The 21,016-nt window shown below is 38.0% G+C and overlaps 1 protein-coding gene across 9 annotated transcripts in view; it reads left to right on the forward strand.

Annotated features, from left to right (window-relative positions):
• Nucleotides 1–21,016, forward strand: part of SGK3 (serum/glucocorticoid regulated kinase family member 3) — a 63,371-nt gene that overhangs the window by 34,669 nt on the left and 7,686 nt on the right. For all 9 annotated transcript variants that reach the window (XM_071737680.1, XM_071737689.1, XM_071737686.1 and 6 more), the window contains 8 exons: nt 3,209–3,292; nt 5,191–5,263; nt 8,900–8,975; nt 15,509–15,596; nt 17,532–17,581; nt 18,846–18,903; nt 19,684–19,767; nt 19,859–19,990. In XM_071737680.1, coding sequence (XP_071593781.1) covers nt 3,209–3,292; nt 5,191–5,263; nt 8,900–8,975; nt 15,509–15,596; nt 17,532–17,581; nt 18,846–18,903; nt 19,684–19,767; nt 19,859–19,990 — 645 coding nt within the window. The remainder of the gene's footprint in view (nt 1–3,208; nt 3,293–5,190; nt 5,264–8,899; nt 8,976–15,508; nt 15,597–17,531; nt 17,582–18,845; nt 18,904–19,683; nt 19,768–19,858; nt 19,991–21,016) is intronic.

Below are 21,016 nucleotides of genomic sequence, written 5' to 3' on the forward strand. Positions count from 1 at the left end.
ACGTGTCTGTTTGCGCTTTTACTGCGTCTCCTCTGTTGTATCCATGTTGTAATGACTGGGGCAAGTCAGTGCTGCATTTGGGGGGGAGGGAGAGAGGGGTGTAGGGACAGACAGTTCTTAGCAGATTTGTAGTAGATATAGTGGTCTATTTCTGATAGCAATGTTTGTGCCATTTCTATGAAGAGGAATAAGAACCGTTGAGTAAAAGAAAAGCTTGAAGTGATAAAGGCTAGGAAAGGCTTCAGGTGACTATTTTGTGTAGTCTTAGCCTTACTGTTACTTACAGTATCTATCAGTTACTGCTTCTGAGACTATTCTAGAATAATCTTTCTGGTCTGAATAGAAACTGAATTCTAGCTCAAACCTTACAGTGGCTCATTCAGTGCTGGCATGGAAACAGGACAAGTATGTGCAACTTCAGTTTTATTAGCTCTGCTTTTTCCCCTCACACTTGCCCTGACGAAGCATTTTTTAAAACAATCTTGTCACTGTGCAATCCTCATCTTGATACATGAGTCAAGCTTTTAAATTTTGCTTTTGGAACTCTTCATTCCTCCTAAGCGTCTTCTTAACCATTTATTGAATATTCAGATTTTTTTCTTAAATACTGTATGTGTTTAATATATTTACTATCAGTATGCTTTCATTGAGTAATGATTCCATGTCTGAAGTTTTCAGGCAGTCTGACAAGGAAGCTTTTTTGCTTTCACCTAATTTGTGATAACCAGCCGCTATGTTTATCCACTCTATTCACCGTTCTACCTTTTTCTGAATATTCAACATTAAATTTCTTCATAAAAAGAGCAAAATACTCACTTGTTTGGTACCATATTTAGGTTACATTCATTGTTATTCGGTCCTTGCTGCATTGTAGGACACTTTCTTTTGCCTGCTTTGCCAAATAGCTCTGTTTTGGATTTCTTGCTTTTATTTCTATGCTGTTGGATGTGTGAGGCTTCCTTTTTCTATTCTGACCTGTTGTGTTGTCTTCCCCCCATCACCCCAGTCATATACAGGCTAATTAAGAAATCTCTTTAAAGGGTGTGGTTTGTCTGAAATCTGGAAATATTTTCTTAGACTGGTGATGTATAATAGTAATCCCCAGCCCTGTGGAAAATGTGAAGTTGGTTTTTTTTGTTGTTGACATTGAATAAATAATTTCCTTTTTCAATGCTTGCTCCTTTGAAATGACTTATTTTTTAATACAAATCAAATATTTAATCCAGAAGCATAAGCTGCCAAAACATTTGAAGCCTTTCAGTGACTTCTTTTGTGAAGAAATCTACCATGTCCAGAAGTAGCTGGACATTGTCTTATCTGTATCTGGGAAGATTATGGTGATGACTGTGATGTTTTCACAAATTCTATTTCATCCTGTTTTTCCCCCCCTCAAAGTTTTACATTATTTATACATGTATTGCAAGCTGTGGATACATCTTACTTATTTTTAGGAGTATTCTAAGACCAGTTTTTGTTTAGGAGTAATTAGATTGGGAAAAGTTATTGTTTTAGTAAAGCTAGATTCCTCCTCCCACTTTCTAGGAACAGGCATTGCACATATCTCTAAATCATTCTGTAGTGGTAGCTGGTAGTAGTAATACAGCCCAAAGACATGTTATGTTATGGTTTGGGGTTTTACCAGATTCTTTGTAGATATGTGCTCTTAGTCTTCAGTACTTCTGTAATTGTGAAATTGAAGTTTCTGCTTTGCTGGATATGCAAGACCTTTGGTGATGGCATGAACTGGATGACCTCGTGTGGGGTTTTATGCTCTTTGATGTTAAAAATGTTGACAGTGTTACTGTTCTGCAGCTAGCTACACCAAGAGCAAAGCTATTTTGATTTTGGAGTTGACAAGGATGGTAATGCCATCTTGTACGTTAAGTTACGCTCACCCGTGCCTTTTTCCCTGCTGTTTTAAGAAGTTGTCAATGTCCTGCTTCTGAAGTTTTCAGCATTGTTCTGCCGTGTGGTCATAGGGAGTGAAGACATTGGGTGTTTGAGCAGCATTTGTAGGACTTAATTGCTGTATAAGGAGGACAGTACTTAAGTCTTTGCAGTAGAAGCTTTAGCTGTTTATAGTCTAGGAAGGCTCTAGAAGGTGTGTAGCTAGGTTTTATGCTAATGGGTTTTTTAGCAGTATGAGAAACAACCAATTTTCTAAGTAGAGTTTCATCAGAATCCCACTGGATGCTTCTGTCCAGGTTCCTGTGTTCCTCAGGGAAGACAGAGCATCTAATTTAAGCAGTTAATGTAGCATGAATGCAAATATGAGGCTAAGGAACTGATGGTAGTGCCTGCCACTACCAGGGATATTAAAAAGGAAGGTGAGCTGCTGTCACAGAACAGAAGGAAGACAGGGGCATTGGTCCAGTTCTTAACATCAGGAAGTAGCAGGCTTCTGCATTCATTTCCTTGCTATTCCCATCCTCTCCCTGAAGGAGTTGCCAGGCTTCTTCTGGAAGCCTCAACAAGAAGGTTGAGAAGGGAGGTCAGCTAGTTGTGTAAGAGGCAAAAGAACTGTGCTGGACACTCAGCTGTCAGCCAGATTTCTGAAGCCAGGAGCTGACAATCCATGTAGTTACTGGAGTGCTCTGCTGCTGTGGGATTTGAATGGCCAGAACTGCAGCAGCTTCCAGCTACGCCTCCCTTGGTCCCAGTGTGGTGCATTATGTAACCTCTGCTGTATGCAGCCACAGCAGTGTTTTTTCCCTCCTTGACAACTGTGTCATCATCCAGGATCCTGACTATAATATGTGTTCAAAATGTTGCAAGGAACAGTTATCTTTTTAACTGCCTTCCTTATGTGCTTTCTCTTTAAGTTTTGGTGAAGGCAATCTTCTGTATTTAAACACTTTATTTCCTTGTTATTAGTCCTTGTTATGGATTATCAAGTTAATAACAAATTCATAGCAAGTTTTTTAGACTGCTATCTGAGGATAGGTGTTCTTATTGGATATCAACTAGTTTATGAAACACCATTAAATCAGCCTAAACACCATGTAAGCAAAATCTTACTTCTGTAAAATACTATACTCCTCCAATTATTCTTTTAGTCATTTGTGACAGCTGCAAGAAATATATAGTTGGACAAGTATGTTTACACACTGCATTTAACAACCTGTGCTTATTTCTACCACAGCATCAAACCTCAGAGATTTTATTTAACTTCACTGTTGGCAATAACTTTTATCTTTTGTTACTACAGGTTTACAAAGTGTTGGTCTCAGTTGGCAGAAGTGAATGGTTTGTCCTCAGACGGTATGCAGAGTTTGATAAACTCTACAACACAGTAAGTAAAAGGCAAACTATATTAAATATATGCCAGAATAGCACAGAGTAGCACTTGTTTGTAGCATTGTGGCTTGAGTTAATTCCCTGACTGAGGAGTCTGAATCGATGCTCAATAGCCATAGGAGCCTGTTTAAAGAAAATGATAGGGTGGCTTTTTTTAAACTTTGGTTTGTTTGAATTTCAAAATCCACTTACTTTTCATTTTCTTATTGTTGCTTGGATTTCTAGTGTAATGAGAGAAACTGCCAGTTTACTGATTGTCAAAACATCTGAAATATGCATTTGTTAGTGATGGTAAAAATCTCTGCAAAACTTTTAAACTACCTACATAGATAAATTTCTCTTGAAATAAATGTTATACTTAAAGTACTGAATGCAAAGAATAAGTCCTGCTTTCTTCATATAAGCTTTCTGGTAAGTCAGTCATGGCAATTGCTACATGAAGTTTTATAGCCAAGTTTTGTGGCACTGGTCCAAATAAAATGGACATATTCAGTGGCTGAGGGTGGATTTCTTGAGTTTGTTGCTAGAAGAGGATTTTGCCTGTTTTACATAGTGGGCAAATGCTTGCTCAGATATACAGTCTACTATGTGTCCCATATCCATACTTTTTTCCAGTTCTTCATGTTTAGAGCCCACATTTTTGGCTTTAAAAAAGAAGAGATAATTGTGATATCAGTAAGAAAAGATTACCAGCTGCTTATCTCTGACTCCATCTCCCTTCCAGCACCCCTATGAGAAGTATTGAGGCTTTTCTCCCTTCTGCCTCACGTATATGGATTTATATGTGACAGTGGTATACAAATGCAGGTAGTGAGCTTGGAGCTGTCTTATAATGTCTGGGGTGAATTCAGCCCAGATGCACCATGCTATTCCTTGCATGCATCTTGAGATAGACTTGCAAGTGATACGAAAGTATCCCCTTTTTGATACTTTGATACTGCAGAGTGAATGTTGGTGATCCTGCTCCCATTGCCACATTCTCTTGCTATTCAGATTAGCATTGGTCTGCTAAAGTTTATTCAGCACTTGTCTTTCTAAAGTGTGTAGAGGTGGAGGTCCTGGGGAAGCATAACCATGAGGACATTTAGTCCAGTTGCTCTTCTGTGTAATTCATATAGTAGAGTACACCAAAAACAACTTGTGTTGCTAATACTGATGTTTCCAAGGAAAGAATACTTGCCAGCTATTGTATTAAAAAACTACTCTCTTAAAGAGGGTGAGAGTAAGATTGCTTTTCCTGGAGTGCTTGGAGATGAAGAAAACAGAACTCTTGGTGCATGCCAGCTTTTTTCTGACAAACGTAGTGCTGTTGTATATGATCTTCTGGTCAGCTTATCAAGTGTAGAATCTAATCAAATTATCAAATGCAGTGTTGTAAAGCAGGCAGTTCATCTATTTACAGTTTTTACTTAGGGGTAGACCACACATAGTCTCTAAAGCTTTGAGAATGTGTGGGCAAAACCCAAAGACCTGAGTGCCCAACCTATCTTAAGCATCATGCATACGTCCTTAGGTAAGAATGCAAGAAAAAAAACAAGCACAGGAAAAGCAGAGAATTGGTGGAGGAAAAAAGTAGAGGAGACTAAAACTAACATCAAAATTCTAGCCCATGTTTGGGAACTATTTTTGCAGAACATGGCTGCAATAGTTCATAGCTTTCTAAAGTAAGATGGCCTTTGAATTTAGAAGGGTATGACTGGTGCGAACAAGCTGAGTACAGGTTGTTCTGGCTTTGTTTTTTTCTCCTAAGTGTGTGAATACAGAAGGTGGAAGAGAGGAGCAGAATTACTAATAATCAGATGTTCAGACTGTTTGTCAGAAAACAAACAAAATGCAATTATTTCTAGTTATTTAAATGTCTAAGCACAATTCAACTGTGTGTTTCGTTTTCAGCTAAAGAAGCAATTTCCCACCATGAACCTGAAGATTCCAGCTAAAAGAATATTTGGAGATAATTTTGATCCTGGTAAGTTATCATCTTATTACTCATTTTGTCAGCTTCTTTACATGAAAATTGATCTATTGCAGCCTATGAGAAACTGAGTTTTACATCAGTCCTTCAGAACAGCCACTAAAACAAAGTTTAGTCATGCTTCACTTAGGAACACAACCTAGCGTAGGCAGGGATTTTGCCTTGTGATAGTAACAAAGTGCTGCCTAGTGCCTCTCATGCACTCTCATGCACTATATAGATCCTCTCAACCCTCCCATATTCAGGACTGTGTGAGATTATGAACTGTCAGTTGTAATCTGTCTTCTATAAAAGCAAACACCAGAACTGAACATATGCCTAGTAAAGTCTAAACTTCCAGTGCGTGACTCTTTTTCACCACTGAAAAATAGCTGAAGGATTTATCTTTACATTTTTTTTACCTCTCTGTATCTAAATGTGTTTCCTTGGACAGTTTACCTGAAAATTAAACTTTCTAGAAGCTTGTCTGATACGAACATGATGTGATCTAGTTAGCAGTGATGGGTCCTAACTAAGCTTGCTCTCTTCCCATGGAATACTAAACATGGAATCATAGAATGGTTTGCATTGAAAGGGACCTTTAAAGATACCTAGTTCCAACCCCCTCTTACTAGACCAGATTGCTCCAAGCCTCATCCAGCCTGGCCTTGAGCACTTCCATGGACGGGCATCCACAACTTCCTAGGGCAACCTGGTAGAGTGTCTTCTACAGTCATAGTGAAGAATTTCTTCCTAATGCCAAATTTAAATCTACCCTCTTCCAGGAAACCGTTATGCCTCATCCTGTCACTACTTGCCCTTATAAAAAGTCCCTTCCGTGCTTTCCTATACCCCTCTTCAGGTACTGGAAGACTACTATAAGGAAGGTCTCCCTGGAGCCTTCTCTTCTCAGGCCAAACAGCCCCCCACTTTTTTAGCCTTTCTTCTTAGCAGAGAAGTGCTTAAGTTCCTCTGATCATCTTTGTGGCCCTCCTTTGGACTCTCTCCAACAGCTCCATGTCCTTGTGTATTGGGACTCTGAACTGGACACAACACTCCAGGTGATGTCTCATGAGAGCAGAGTAGATGGGGGAAATCACCTCTTCCCTCCAGCCTCTCAGCCACATCACACAGCTTGGTGTCATCAGAAAACTTGCTGAGGGTGCACTCAGTCCCACCCTTCATGTCATTAAACAGCAGTGGTCCTGGTACCAGCCCCTGAGGAACACTGCTCATCCCTGATCTCCACTTGGACATTGAGCCATTGACTACAACTCTGAGTGTGACCACCCAGCCAATTTATTATACACCAAGTGGTCCATCTGTCAAGTCCATGCCTCCTCAATTTAGAGACAAAGATGTGGGTGACAGTGTCTCATGCTTTGCATAAGTCAGAGTAAATTACATCAGTTCTTTTCCCTGATCCACCAACTTTGTAACCCCATCATGAAAGGCCACCAAATATGTCAGGCAGGATTTGCCCCTATTGTAGCCATTTTGGCTGTTAACAATCACTTCTGTGCCTTAGCATTGCTTCCAGGAGGATCTGTTCCATAACCTTGCCAGGCACAGAGATGAGCCTTTAGTTTCCCAGGTCTTGTTTCCCCTTTTAGTCAGTAGGAACTTCATCAGACTGCTGTAATTTCTCAAATATGATGTATAGTGCCTTGGCAACTTTATTCCCTCAGGTCCTATGGACATGTAAACCTCCAGATTCTTAGGTGGTCTCAAACCTAATCTACTCCAGCTGTGGGTGGTTTTTCATTCTCTTAGTCCCTGTCTTTGCCTTTTATGACTTGGGTGGCTATAGCATTTGTCAATGAAGATGGAGGTAAAGTGCATTTAATCAACCTAGGTGGCACCACTGATGAATAATTTAAAAGGCAAATGAGAGGCCAGGCCCTTTCTCTGTGTATTTCTTTCTATCCTTCATTTGGGCCATTTTTACTTGGGGTTTTCCTGATGGTCATTGAGAACTTCCTCCCTTCCCCTGGCTTGCTGATGTGATCAGTCTGTGTGTATAATTTCATCTCTTCCTGCACCTATTTCAAGCATGTATTTTTTCTCCTTTGCTGAAGAATAAATACATCCAAAGACTTCTTGGGTTGTGTTGTTACGGGCTTTTGAGAGTTGTTTCAGCCAAATTAATTTTTGGCAGTGACAGTTAATCATCTGGATCCTGACATGAAACTCCCTTTTTATTAAAGTAATAAAATATAAGTATACAGTCTCTGATGTCCTCTTTTGGTGAAGATAAAAATGATTGTCAGAAGCTGTACATGTAATATGTTTACAGGGACTTCTTATTTTGTTGTGGTTTCCTTCTTTTTATCCAACCTTGGAGTTTTCAGAGCTGCCTGAAGGCCCAATAATGTCATGCAACCTGTGCATCCAAATGTACAGATGGATGTCTTGGATTCAAAGTTAGGAAATTGAAGTTTAAATGAGAAAAAAACCCACAATACTAAAACTTCATTAAAACTATATATGTAAAACAAAGTGCTCAGGCTTGTTTTAAATTTCCGTGAACCCTCTTGAAATCCTAGAAGCATGAGAAACTAAATAGTTCTCAAGATGTTTCTTGCTGGGAGGCAGGGCGGAGATGGATCCATGATGATAATTTAAATAATTCTTTATCTTAACACTGATTTATTGAAGCTTTGAGGTAATTTTCTTCTGGCTTCTGAAACAAGTCACATACTTTACAAATGGTGAAAAGGTATTTGACTTTGTCAATCTATACTTAGGTATGCAGCATTATGCTGTTGTGTTGGAGTGAAATTTGCATATGCTTTTTCCCAAAGTCTACCAAAAATTACTGCCCTAATATACATTGTCATTTAAACACTCCATATTTATTGTCACTTGGGTTTTTTCATAATTAATCTTGTTTTCACTTCAAAAATGGGGTAGAAGGAAATCTTGGCAACCAGTCAGAGAACAGACTAGAAAATTACAGAATACATTTGAGCTGTCATGGCACAGGTGTTTTTTCTTGGGCAACATGGATAGCTCCGTGGGCTTAGCATGTTTCAGTTCTTCTTCTATTTCAAGTGCCATGTATATCTTTCCAAATTACTGAGAAAAAGTTTTAAGCTTCAGATAGGGGAAGATAGAGTATTATTAGTTTTCTTAGAGAAAAAGTGTAAATTATGGAAAAAAGCATTTTATTTAGTTATCTCCAGTGATTACATTGGAGTGCCTGTTGGCTGGGTGAATTGTGCAACTTTCCCACTGCCATATGTTATGGAAATATGCTGCTTGGTGGAACTGTGTAAAAACTTGACTTGAGCAACTGATGTCAGGTTTTGCCTGTGGCTTTTTTCTGAGTGGATCAGGCCCTGAAGGGCTTACTCGTGCAGCAAGGTCTGCACAGGTTTGCCCACTGTGGTTACATACTGTTCTTGAAGCACTTCAGTGCACTTTTAATCTACCTGGCTTTCTACATTTTTGGATGGTGTAGCAGACAAGCTGAAATTCATTCTTTCACTTCAATTAAATGTCTTAAGCTTGTGGTTTTCATAAGCAGAACCAGTTGTGAACCAGTGACCTCTGTTCAAGTCCTAAAAAACCCTAAGTTTGAAAACAAGTCTTTTACAAGCTGACTGCTCAAACTATTAAATCTTACTTGTTTTTTTTTTCTATTTCCAGATTTCATTAAACAGAGAAGAGCAGGACTGAATGAATTCATTCAGAATTTAGTTAGACACCCAGAGCTATGTAACCAGTAAGTATCATAGAATCATAGAATCATAGAATCTTAGGGGTTGGAAGGGACCTCGAAAGATCATCTAGTCCAACCCCCCCTGCCAGAGCAGGGCCCCCTAGAGTACATCGCCTAGGAACGTGTCCAGGCAGGTTTTGAATGTCTCCAGTGAAGGAGACTCCACAACCCCCCTGGGCAGCCTGTTCCAGGGCTCCGTCACCCTTACAGTAAAAAAATTTTTTCTGATATTCAACTTGAACCTCCTATGCTCCAATTTATACCCATTACCCCTTGTCCTATCACTGGTCACCACTGAGTAGTCTTACTTCTGTTTTGTAAGGACTATTTAAAAGACATGAGATGTCCAGTACAAGATTACAAATTAAGTACTTTAAGTCAGAAAGTGTATTTTATCTGTTTAGGTGTTTGCTTTGAAAATAGCCTCACTGTTTGAGCACTCTACTGACACTTTCTACTACATTGTCCTTTTGGGAGTGAGTCAGTGCCTGTATCCTTTTGTTAGAGCAGTTCATTTGTCTACTCCAGAACTTGTTCTAACCCTGTAGCTTCATTAGCTTGCTTAGGTGGATTGGGATAACCAAGCATACCTATCTAAAGCAAATGAGTAAGTTTGCACATAAACTCTTCTATGAGAAGAACTACAGGTATGTTAACCTCCATGTGTGGGACAGTTATGAATCATAGAATGGTAAGGGTTGGAAGGTACCTATGGAGATCATTTAGTCCAACTCCCATGATAAAGCAAGTTCACCTAGAGCAGGTTGCACAGGATCATGTCCAGGCAGGCTTTGAGTATCTCCTTTGAGAAGGAGACTCCACAGCCTCTATGGGCAGTCTGTTCCAGTGCTCTGGCACCCTCAGAATAAAGATGATTTTCCTCATGTTCAGGTGGAATTTCCTGTGTTTCAGTTTGTGCCCTTTGCTCCTCATCCTGTTGCTGGGTACCAGCAACAAACCTCTTTTGAGCCTGGCCTCATCTTCTTGACACTCACCCTGTAGATATTTATAAGCATTGGTAAGATCCCCCTTCAGTTTTCTCCAGGATAAAAAACCCCACATTTTTTGTCTTCTTTCCTCATACAGAATATACTGAGAGATGGTGATACATTAGGATCAGCTCCAGTAAAATCTGAAGCATAGCACTTAGGTGTGTAAACTGATTTGGGGAGTAAACTGCATTTTTTTTTTTTTTTTTTTTTTGGCTTAAAGCTATACCTAATCAGTTCAAATAAATCCATGCAGCTTTCTATGTTATTTGAACTAGTAAAAATCCCTGTGTTTGGCCTCAGTGTGCAGAAAATTCTTTTAATATGTACGCTTGGTTTAATTAAGCCTGTGAAACTGCCCAGTTCCCACAGGAAAAGAAAATCTCTAACAGACTGTTGCTGCAATTTGCAGAATGTACTCAGATTTTATTTTTGTTCCGATAAAGTATTTAATATACTAATAATCTGAAATATGTACTTCCTTTCTTTTTTGGAAGAGGGGGAGCATTTAATGTTTACTTCCTTGTGCTAAGTAGAAAAAAATCTGAAACAGAAGTCTGTACGATGGAATAGTTTTCCATTAAAACAAGCACTGTAAGAGTTGAGGTTGTAGTCGTGTTCTTCTCTGGCAAAGACTAGAAAGCACTTTTTAAAAACTGATTATTAAAAGCTGATCTCTCTTGTTACATTAGGGAAGGACACTGTTTTTATTTAGGGTAGTCCCCTTCCCTGTTTGGTTATTAGTATGCCCAACAGAGTATTTTGTCTCAAAACATACTGTATTTGTTCTCCAAAGATAAAATGGTGTTCTTTATGCATATCACAAATTTTTGTGCCTAAAAAAAAAAAACACGTGAAAAACAAACCTCAGATCTACTTGTGTTAAATTTTTCTGAGCTTTTAAAATATTTTTACCCTCAAATGCATCTGTAGTTGAATCTTATGTTATTTAACTTGGCACCTATCTGATGTATCAAAGCGAACTTAAAACCATATTAAGAAATAGGTCCTGTAAAGTGTTTTGAACCTGTTGAAAGTGTGTTAAATAAAAAGCTTGGTAAGTAGTTCTACAATAAAAGCAAAACAGAGGCTGAGGTTTGTCTTGTCTTGTTTTCTTCTGCACTTCTGTAACAGTGATTAATATGGGAGAAAAACCAAGTCTTTCATTCACAATTCCTTGCAAAAGCATTTAATTTTATAGTAATTTGTGTTGTTCTTTTTGTTACAATAACTGCAAGGTAGTTTGTTTTGCTGGAGTGAGCTCTTGCTTTTTGAGTGCTCCATTGCAGCAGTTATTAATAACTGTGTAATTTGTCAGGTTTTCCATGTGCCAATGAATCCTATTAGCAAGAGAATACCAAAACTTTGTGACTTTGTGTTGGCTTGGGCTTTCTCTTCAAATCTGATCAAAACTACTCAAGGAATACAGGGTGACTGAGTCTTCACCTATAGTCCACATGCTTGCTTTCTTAAACTGATTTGCTTTAATGTGCTAAATAAATTTGATATTAGGTAAAATAATTTATGCAAAGTTAGTAATGTACAAGGAAGAATGCATTTGCAGAGAACTTCAGAGAAGTCCACCTTCCTCTACATGTTAAAAGTATGTTATCCTGATACTGGGTTTAATACTTTAATCCTACCTAGGAAAACAGTTTACTAAAAACTTAATGATGGTTCATGATGATGTCCTCATTTCTGGAAGGGAAGGCACCTGAACATCTGAATTAAAAAGCAGGATTATAAGATTCAGTGTACTCAAAGTGGTAATGTATATGTGATTCTCTGAAACATTAAAACATGCAGCACTTGTGTTCTTTTTTTCCCTTTGTTTCCTTGGTTCTGTTTTTTTTATTCAGTGGACTTCAATGGACTTTGTTCTTGGGTCTAACATGTTTGTTGAATATTGTATGAAACCGAAACCTTTCTGCTCAATAATAAGCCCAACAAAAACCTTAAGTGTGTTAGAGTGATCAGAAAAGCTTGTAATGGTTGATAAGGATTTTCCTGCAATCACTGTCAGGTGGAATGTGGGGTGAGATGGATTGTTGGCTTAGGCTGAATCAGGAATTAAGTGGACTAGCTTAAAGCTGCATTTACTCAGCTAACAGTATTTGATAGAGAACTCGCTTGCACAGATGGAATGCAGATGTTGCAAAAAAAAAAAAAAAGAATTGTCAGATGTGATAGAGTTCTGTTAATGCATCCCCCTTGCTGACTGAATAGGAGCTGGGAGTTTGTTACTTCTGAGCACTGTGAGCCCTCCCCCCCCCCAAATTGCTGAGCAACTATTCAAATGGACTGCTCACCCCCTCTAATGTAGGTCTAAAAGTAGTGCATTTAATTGTCCATCAAAACATGTCCAAAGAAAACCTGTTTGAATCCAAAGGTAAAGTAGAGAATGCATTACAGGTGTAATGTAGTGAGTGGAACATCTCCCTTGAGGAAAGGCTGAAGAAGATGGGTGTCTCTATAGCTTGGAGGAGACTGAGGGGCAACCTCATTAATGTTTACAAAATGTAAAGGGTGAATATCAGGAGGATGGAGCCAGGCTCTTCTCAGTGATGACCAATGATAGGACAAGGGGTAACAGGTGCAAGCTGGACCACAGGAGGTTCCATGTAACCATAAGAAAAAGCTTCTCTACTGTGAGGGTGACAGAACAGTGGGACAGGCTGCCCAGTGAGGTTGTGGAGTCTCCTTCCCTGGAGACTTTCAGAACCCACCTGGATGTGTTCCTGTGTGACCCCCTGTAGGTGACCCTGCCCTGGCAGGGAGGTTGAACTTGGTGATCTCCTGAGGTCCCTTCTAGCCCCTAACTTTCTGTGATTCTGTGAACTTGAGGATTACAATACCGTGCAACCTCTATGGGGAGATGAGTTACCAGTTCTGTAAGTGAGAAGCAGTATTCTGAATTTGTTCCCTAAAAGAAAATCAGTGACTAGATTTTTCTGGTTTCAAAGTCTGATGAATATTAAAATATACCATTACTACATGGTAAGAGCTTGCAAACCTCATACAGACTTTTAAATCTTACTGCACATTATAGCTTTTTGAATTATACCTTTGATCTCTGTAAGAAAAATAGCCGTGCTTTACTTTCTTTTTTTTTCTTTTTTTTTTTAATATATGTAGAGAAGAGGGAGGAGCTGGATGCCATTATTTAAAAAAAGTGTCTTGTAGACATTAAGGTTCTGTCACTGACAATTTTACCACTTTTCTTCAAAATTTGTGTAACTTTCTGGGCATGTTCTTATTTGTGGGAGCAGCAAAAATTTTTGCCAAATGCAGAAGAAGCATCACAGAAGGAACTGTATTTAGGCAGAGCTTGGCACCCCTTCATAGATTTCAGAGATAATCCCTAAACTAAATCTGTCCAATCAATTATAAAAAATGAGACAATACCAACTTTTGCTGGTAGTGTATGTACAATGTATATCAAACATCCCTTTTTGAGCTGTTTTTTGATCATTTTCATTTGATATATAAGGGTATTTTATTAGTAGTTTCAGTGTACTCTAAAATACATTGAGTTAACATGTGAGCTAATAACAGAATATAAGCCTTGCCAATTTATGTACCGTTTTGCATAACATTCTGCAGTCTTGGCTGAGAAATTCATACATGGAAATTTTTAGTTACTACTTCTTAATTATTTTTTATTTGTCATTTACTGTGTCTTTGTGGTGCCTTTAAAACTACAAATATGAACAACATAACATTAATCAGTTGTGCTTCTGGCTGCCATGTGTTGGGGAGATGGTTGCAACTGTGCAGTAGTCTTTTACTATGAATAGATTTTTTTTTTTCTGCTGTGGATTCAGTCATGGACAAAGTTACTATAGTAACTGTTTGAGATGTATTACAACATGCTCTATTTAATCAGTCAGTTGTCCAGAATAATAAGGTCTGGTTTTGTTGCTCTGTCTAATAAAAAGGATTAACCGTAACTCTTTGTTCCTGATACAGTGGTATCTGGAAATGCTGAAAGTTAAATTGTTGCATTATGAGCCAATATTACTACAATCTTCAAATCATCATTTATTTTTGTCTTCCTGAGACTCACAATACAAGACAGGCCCTGAAATATATGATGATTTGGAGTTAACATATCAGATGGAAAGAATTAAGTTTAAATGATGGTGGGAAATAGTGTGCCCAGTCTTCTTACTGTATTTTAAACCTGAAAGGCTGAAGGTAACTGAAACAGACTTCAAATAGGAATACAGAATATTAGTGGTGGAGAGTAGGAGCCTAAGATAGCATAGGACATGATTTAGATTAGGAATGCTAATATGAAATACAGGAGTTGGAGAAAAGTCAGAAGCAGCTCATCTCTTGCTTCTGATCCTTCCTTTACAGGAGTGTGGAGAGTGAAATAGGTTTAAAATAGCAAAGCAAGTGTATCTGCAAGTAAACCTGCCCTATTTTATGTACACTAGGAAAAAAATAAAAGAGCAGCTCCGTATTAAAGTAGTTCTTGTCTTGTACTGAATGGCTCATGCAGAGTTTTCTGTCAGTGGCTACCCTGAAGCCTTCCAAAAGAACTTAATCTCTGAAATTTTTTTCTCGATAAGCAGGTTGCCTTTAGTGAACTGAAGGAACTTGAATCTTTCAAGTTTTCTCTTTGAGTGGTAAATAGACTATACACTATACACATTTGTTTAGGAATTAATTTTGCCTCACTTTTGTTATTCTTTATGTTCCTCACTATTCTGTGGTTAAGAAAAATGTTACGTTCTGTTGAACCTATGTTGGGTAAGCCTCGCTTTCTGTGAGTGGTTTCTAAGAACTCTGACTTTCCCTCATTTCTTCCAGTCCTCCTCCCCCAGTCCCCACCAAGACAAGAGCTAGAAACCAATGCTAAAGTTAAAATGCATTTCCTTAGGTACTGTGGGAAGCTCGTAGTCTCTCTTGATGGTTCCTGAAGGATACCATTTGTGCCCTGCAGCTGACTGGAAAGATTTCTTGCATTATCTTGTCCAGTGCCCAGCTCAAATAGACTCTGAATACAAAATCAATTTCTTCTGCTTCAAAGCAGTTGGGGACAGGAAAGTCACTGCCATGTACCTCTTGGAACATACATCTCTCATTGGGATAGACTGTGTGTTTCATTCTGTAGTGTGTTGGACTGTTTTGTTCATTTTGGAAAACTAAAAATTGTTTAAACATTTTAGTTTTTTGAAAGAAAGCTGGTTTCCTGATGGCTGCTAGCCAGTTATCATTTATATCAGTTAACTCATGCTTTGGATAGTGTTTGTTCTTCTAATAATTACCTTTTAATGCACTTCTGTGGAGCATTTCCTTATAAAATCTTCACATATGTAGACTTATCACATCAGTTTTTTTCATGTGGAAAATGTTATTGTAACCCATTCAGCAGTTGAGTTACATTGCTGTAAAAGCATTTCTTGTACACAGTCCTTCATCACCAGAACTTAAATATAAAACTTCATGATGTAACTCCTCTGTTTAATCCTGTGCTTCCTATGGTTATGGAAATTGTGCAGATTATAGCTGTGCTAATGAAGTTCACTCTGTTTCTAGCCCAGATGTCAGAGCATTTCTTCAGATGGATAACCCAAAACACCAGTCAGATCCATCTGAAGATGAAGATGAAAGGAGCAATCAGAAGGTAATAAAAACAAAAGTAGAAGAGTCTTCAAAATTTTAGGTACTTCAGTGCAATCTTAGGTATATTATTTACTGAACATTACTGGATGGTTTTGCAATAAATCCCCTCCATGCTATGTTAAACAAATGTGTTCCAGTGTGGGCTGCAAGATATGTTTCTGTCATTTGTGAACTGCAGAGGGGTAAAAGCATTTGCTAGCTTTCTCTTGCTTCTTTCCCACTTGCTATATGGGTTAAAGAAACACAGCTTTAGTCATAGTTTCACTGTCACAATTTTTGCAATCTATTCAAAAGTAACAACTGGCAAGGAGCGGGGGAGATTGAATGTGTAATTCGCCTTTTGTTTTCTTCTGTGTTGTTTTTTTAAACAAGGGAGAAATATGATTCTCTCAAAGGAAAAAAAACGTAGTCTGTCTAAAAGTCACTCGGGATGAAGGATGAATTTTATTTCATTTCACATATAACACTGTGTGAGGTCTGGAACCTCTTTTGTCACAAAAGCCACTACATAGATGGATTCTCTGAAAATTGATTTACAACCTCCAGAAACAATGGCTTTTGAAAAAAAGGAGTATTTCTAGGAAGGGAGATGAGCCATGTTTCATCTTGTTTTCTTCATGGTTTACTTCTTGACATCCAGATGTGACCTTAGTATTTCTATCTTCTTCAGTGATTGTTAAAGTTATGAGTTGTCTTTTTTGGTTTGTGTGTAGCCTATAGTGTTCTCTGAAAGTTTCACTTCCAAAGATGCCAGTCTTTGCTGCCTTTTTCTAAGTGGTTGACAGCACTGTGACCATGCAGCAAAATTCAAAGTTAAAAAGACAGTTTTCTCCTCTTTTGAAAGGTATTTTAAGTAATGTGGAATGATCTAAATCTTCTGTGGCAAGTGAATGATGTATCATGCCACAACAAATTCCAAAACGGAGTTAATGCACAGTGGCCTGGATCATACTTTTTGATAGAAAATTCACTGTCATAGTTACTGTAAGTGATGAACCTGAAGAATAAAGAGCATAAACAAGCCCTTACGAAAAGAAAAATCTGAAATAGTAGCTTTTTAAAAACTTGTCTAGTGTGATTGGCTCATATTAGTGAATAGTAGCATTCAGTCCTGCAGTCAGGGCATTCTCTGTTTCTGTAGAAGTACTGGTTTTGTGATGCCTGCTAGCCTGTCCCAATGTAATTTGAATTAAAGTGCAGTTTATCCTTCTCTGATAAAGTCTAAAACTGTAATGAAAGGATAAAATTACTTTTTATAATTAAAAAAAAAAAAAAAAGAGAGAGAGAGAGAGAAAATTGCCTACCTGACAGTGGCTTCCTCTTCTCCCTGTAATTTAGAAATTCTGTATGGGTGTATCCTGGTAAAATGCATGCCATTCCTGGAATTGAGTTAGTTAACCTTTACTGTCAGAATAGAAAAGGTTGGTAATGTTTTTCTTGGGGTAGGGAGAATATTCACTGTTGTTTTTTTAAAGCACTGTGTCTATTGTTAATTCCTCTTGCAAAAGCACTGTGTATTTAAAATTATTTTCTTGGTAGGATTTTGGAAAATTTAGAATAGTAGGAAGAAAATATGTTCCTAGAGCAAATACAGAAAGAGATTAAGTTCTGGATGAAGAACAAGTATTTTTTGTTGAAATGCTGTTAAATTTTTGTTCCTAATCTTGTTGTCTTTGTTTGGACACAATTATTTTATTACCTTTCTCCTTAACTACAATGTGTATAGAAATAATTTGTAACAAGGTGATGATGGCCAGATATTTCAACTTGTGAAGTTCCCATTTTGGATGTTAGATCTCTTTAAAAATCTAATGTAACGGGTGTGAAGGCATGGATTGAGCAAATCAGTACAGCATTTTGAAATTATTATTGGATGAAATAGGAGAGAATTTTTAAAAATAACATTAAGTATAAACCTCTTTGTTTCCTCCAACAGTTGAACTCTACCTCACCGAATATCAACTTGGGACCATCTGGAAATCCTCAGTAGGTTTCAGTTAAATTGAATTAAAATGTAATTCAATTTAATGTAAAAAAATTATTTTAATTACACTTGATTGAAATTAATTTTAAAACCTGAAAAATTAGACTGTGTAACTCTTAACAGTATGAAAAAATTCTTTGGATATATGCCCTTGTTTGTTGATCAGTACTGCTCCAGAGGACATGAAATACTGAATCCTGTGCTATGTAAACAACCACTTTTAAATCATTTTTTCCTTTTTACATTCAGATTTTGTTACTCTGCTATCCTCTTGCACAAGGATGCTATAGCAAAGATGACCCCTCTGTCTTGGGAGTGGTCACATTCCTGTTGAGAATGTGAACAGTTTCTGAAAACAAGTTTGTTTTAATGGGTGGAGGAGCTTGCCTTACACTGCAATCCTAGTTGCTGCAGTCATAACTTGCTTCTCTGTTTGGTGTCTTCTGTCGAGTTTCTTTGTGTGAACCTGTGCTTTTCACATCTAGGAGATGACTGCTATTTTGGTTTTCTTTCCTCACAGATTTGTTCTGGGCTAACAGGGGAAAATGCTTAATTGCAGTAACAAATGAAATTTAAGAGTACTTCCCCCCAGGGGCAATAAGCAGAGAGGTATATCATGATGTTACTGTTGGTTTTGAATTTGAAAACATGGATAAGTGTTTTGCTGACAATCTCTCTGCATTGTATTTACAAAAAAAGTGAGGGACTCTCGAGGAATAATTGAAAGGGGATGTGGGAAGTGGAAAAACTGAGAGTGAGTTCATCTGTACACATACAGAAGCTTCAAGTGTTAGGGCCTCTCTAGTCTGTAGTTTAAAATGAGGAATGGATGGGAGGGAAGGATGGAAGAAGTAAAGAGAGAATAGATTACAAATTGGTCCTTTCTTGTGTGAGCTTGAGAGTCCAATAAGCTCCAGAAAAAGTAATGGGGAAGTGGGCACTGAAAAATTGCAAGAAACTAGCCTAAGGGGAATAAAAGAACAGTCTTGCTCCTTTGCATCTTGAACTTGCAAAATAAACTGAAAGGATACACTTGAACACTTTTGCTGGATGAAAATGGATTTGCAAAATGAAGAGTAGTTGTCATCTCTGAGGGAAAGTCTGCAGAAGTTTAGGTGTTGAGTAGAATGAAGAATAAAGAAGGGTATTAACAGGACATTCTTCTCACATGACAATTCAAGTGCTGCACTAGACTGTTGTAGAGCTAGCTATAAAGCTTGTAATTTTCTAGCCAGATGACCTGTCTCCTTCCTAAATATCTTTCAGTGCTAAACCAACAGACTTTGATTTCCTGAAAGTTATTGGGAAAGGCAGCTTTGGCAAGGTGAGCTTTCTTATTACTGTGTCTTATCCTCCTGCAAGGATGCTAGCTGCTGGCTTGGGCAGTAGTGACTGCTGGTGAGACTCAGCCAGAGGTTTGGGAAGTGGTATCAGCATAGAGTGGCATATAAACATGTTGGATCCCTGTAGCTGCTGCTTTACAGTCCTGCCATTTTTTCCATAGTGTGGCTGCCTCCCTCACTTGTTGGGAGTAACAAAAGAGAATGTTTCCCTTTCTCATTATGGGCAACAGGGATCCTCTGTTTCCCCCAGAGAGGAAGGGAGGTATCACTGTGCTTATGCAGCAGCTGGAGCACAATTGTACAGTTTTCCTTTGTTGGCCTGGACTGTTTTGTCAGCCCCTAATGCTATGGAGCAGTGTGAGCAACAGCCCATTGAAATGTGACTTAAATATTGATACTCTGTGAAGATATAACAGAGCATCCTGTTGAATCTTGCTTTGGGGTTATTTCTCAAGTTGTTGTTTACTATTAAATTATGTTTCAAACTTAGAAAACCAGCTGGAGTTGATCTTGATAATGATTCAGCAGGTCCTGGAAAACAAATGTTATAATTCATTCTTTCATGATATCACTATCTGGACAGATTTTACTACCCTTAGTAAGCTTACTCTATTCATGATGATATTGCTGATGGACTATATTAAAAGTAAACGTGAAAAAATAGCATGAATACTTTCCAGTTATGCTGAAATTATGAAAATGCTTCTAATACAATGTGAACCTCAACAGTCACATTTCTTCATTTGTTTTGAATTTCCCAGGTTCTCCTCGCAAAACGAAAACTGGATGGGAAATATTATGCTGTCAAAGTGCTGCAGAAAAAAATTGTTCTTAATAGGAAAGAGGTGAAGAGAAATATTCTTTCTCCACCCACCTCCCTTCCTTTTCCCCTTAATTACAAAATCATTCCTATTTACTTGTTGATCTTCCTTACAGCAAAAACATATTATGGCTGAACGGAATGTGCTTTTGAAAAATGTGAAACATCCTTTTTTGGTTGGATTACATTACTCATTCCAAACAACGGAAAAGCTTTACTTTGTCCTGGATTTTGTTAATGGAGGAGAGGTATGTGGTGGTTATATTTGGTGGATTTTAGTCTATTTTGCTTACTCTGGGTGGGAGAAATGAAGTGGCCCCATGGGCTGTAATCAGAATCCTCCCAATTTTTAAAATCCTTTTGTTATCTGCTATTACTACAGACTAATATAGCCATACAGACCCTGTTTTGTTATTGACAACTTTCATCCCAGAGTTATTAATGGTTGTCAGGTACAAATGCTGTATTTTATGATTACATAAATGTACATTGATTATGAATTAATCCCATGTTGACATTGTTCACCAAGTAAAACTGTCATTTCCTGTTACTTCTGCATTAGCTGAGGTGCTAGCGTTTCACAAGTGGAAGGAAGGAAACTGGCAACTATTTATTACATTGATATTGCTGGAAACCTTGGGATTATTCTGTTCCTCTGCACAGTCTGATTGCTTCTTGCCAGATAGCCTTACCCTCAGGATTCTTTGCCTCGAAGCAGTGCTGTTGAATCCTAGGCACCATTAAGTAGCTTGGAGGAGAACTTGTGAAAGAAGTGGAGTAAGTCTGTATATGTTTAGAAATACTTCTGGATCAGTTTGTCTTTAGCCAGGGATGGACCTGTTGTTTTTCAAAGAAACCAGTACTTCCAGGAGTGCTCAAGAAACTTGTGTATAAACTGGTTGAATAGACAGTATACATGAGAAGGGTATAAAATGTTCCTTCCATTCTTTAAAAGGCTTTATGGAAAATCAAGGGTCTTGTAAACTGATAATACCTGGATGTATCTTGGAGATAAGTTTTGAAGAAAACAGTGTAGTGAAAAAATGTGCAAAACTCAGCCTATCCAACATACGTATCAGCTGTATATCTTGTCTCTTGCTGTGTTTTCAGTTTGGTAATTTATTGGTATAAAATGTACACATTGGGTGCTTACAGCAGAACAGGAAAGAAGTATGAGACAGGGCACTGCTGTAGGTGATAAAACTCTGGAACCTGAAAGAGCACAGGAGGAGGAGTAGAATTCAAATAGTTTGTTTTGGCTTATCTCAAGGCTT

Source organism: Heliangelus exortis, chromosome 2, assembly GCF_036169615.1.
Source record: "Heliangelus exortis chromosome 2, bHelExo1.hap1, whole genome shotgun sequence".
NCBI lineage: Eukaryota > Metazoa > Chordata > Aves > Apodiformes > Trochilidae > Heliangelus > Heliangelus exortis.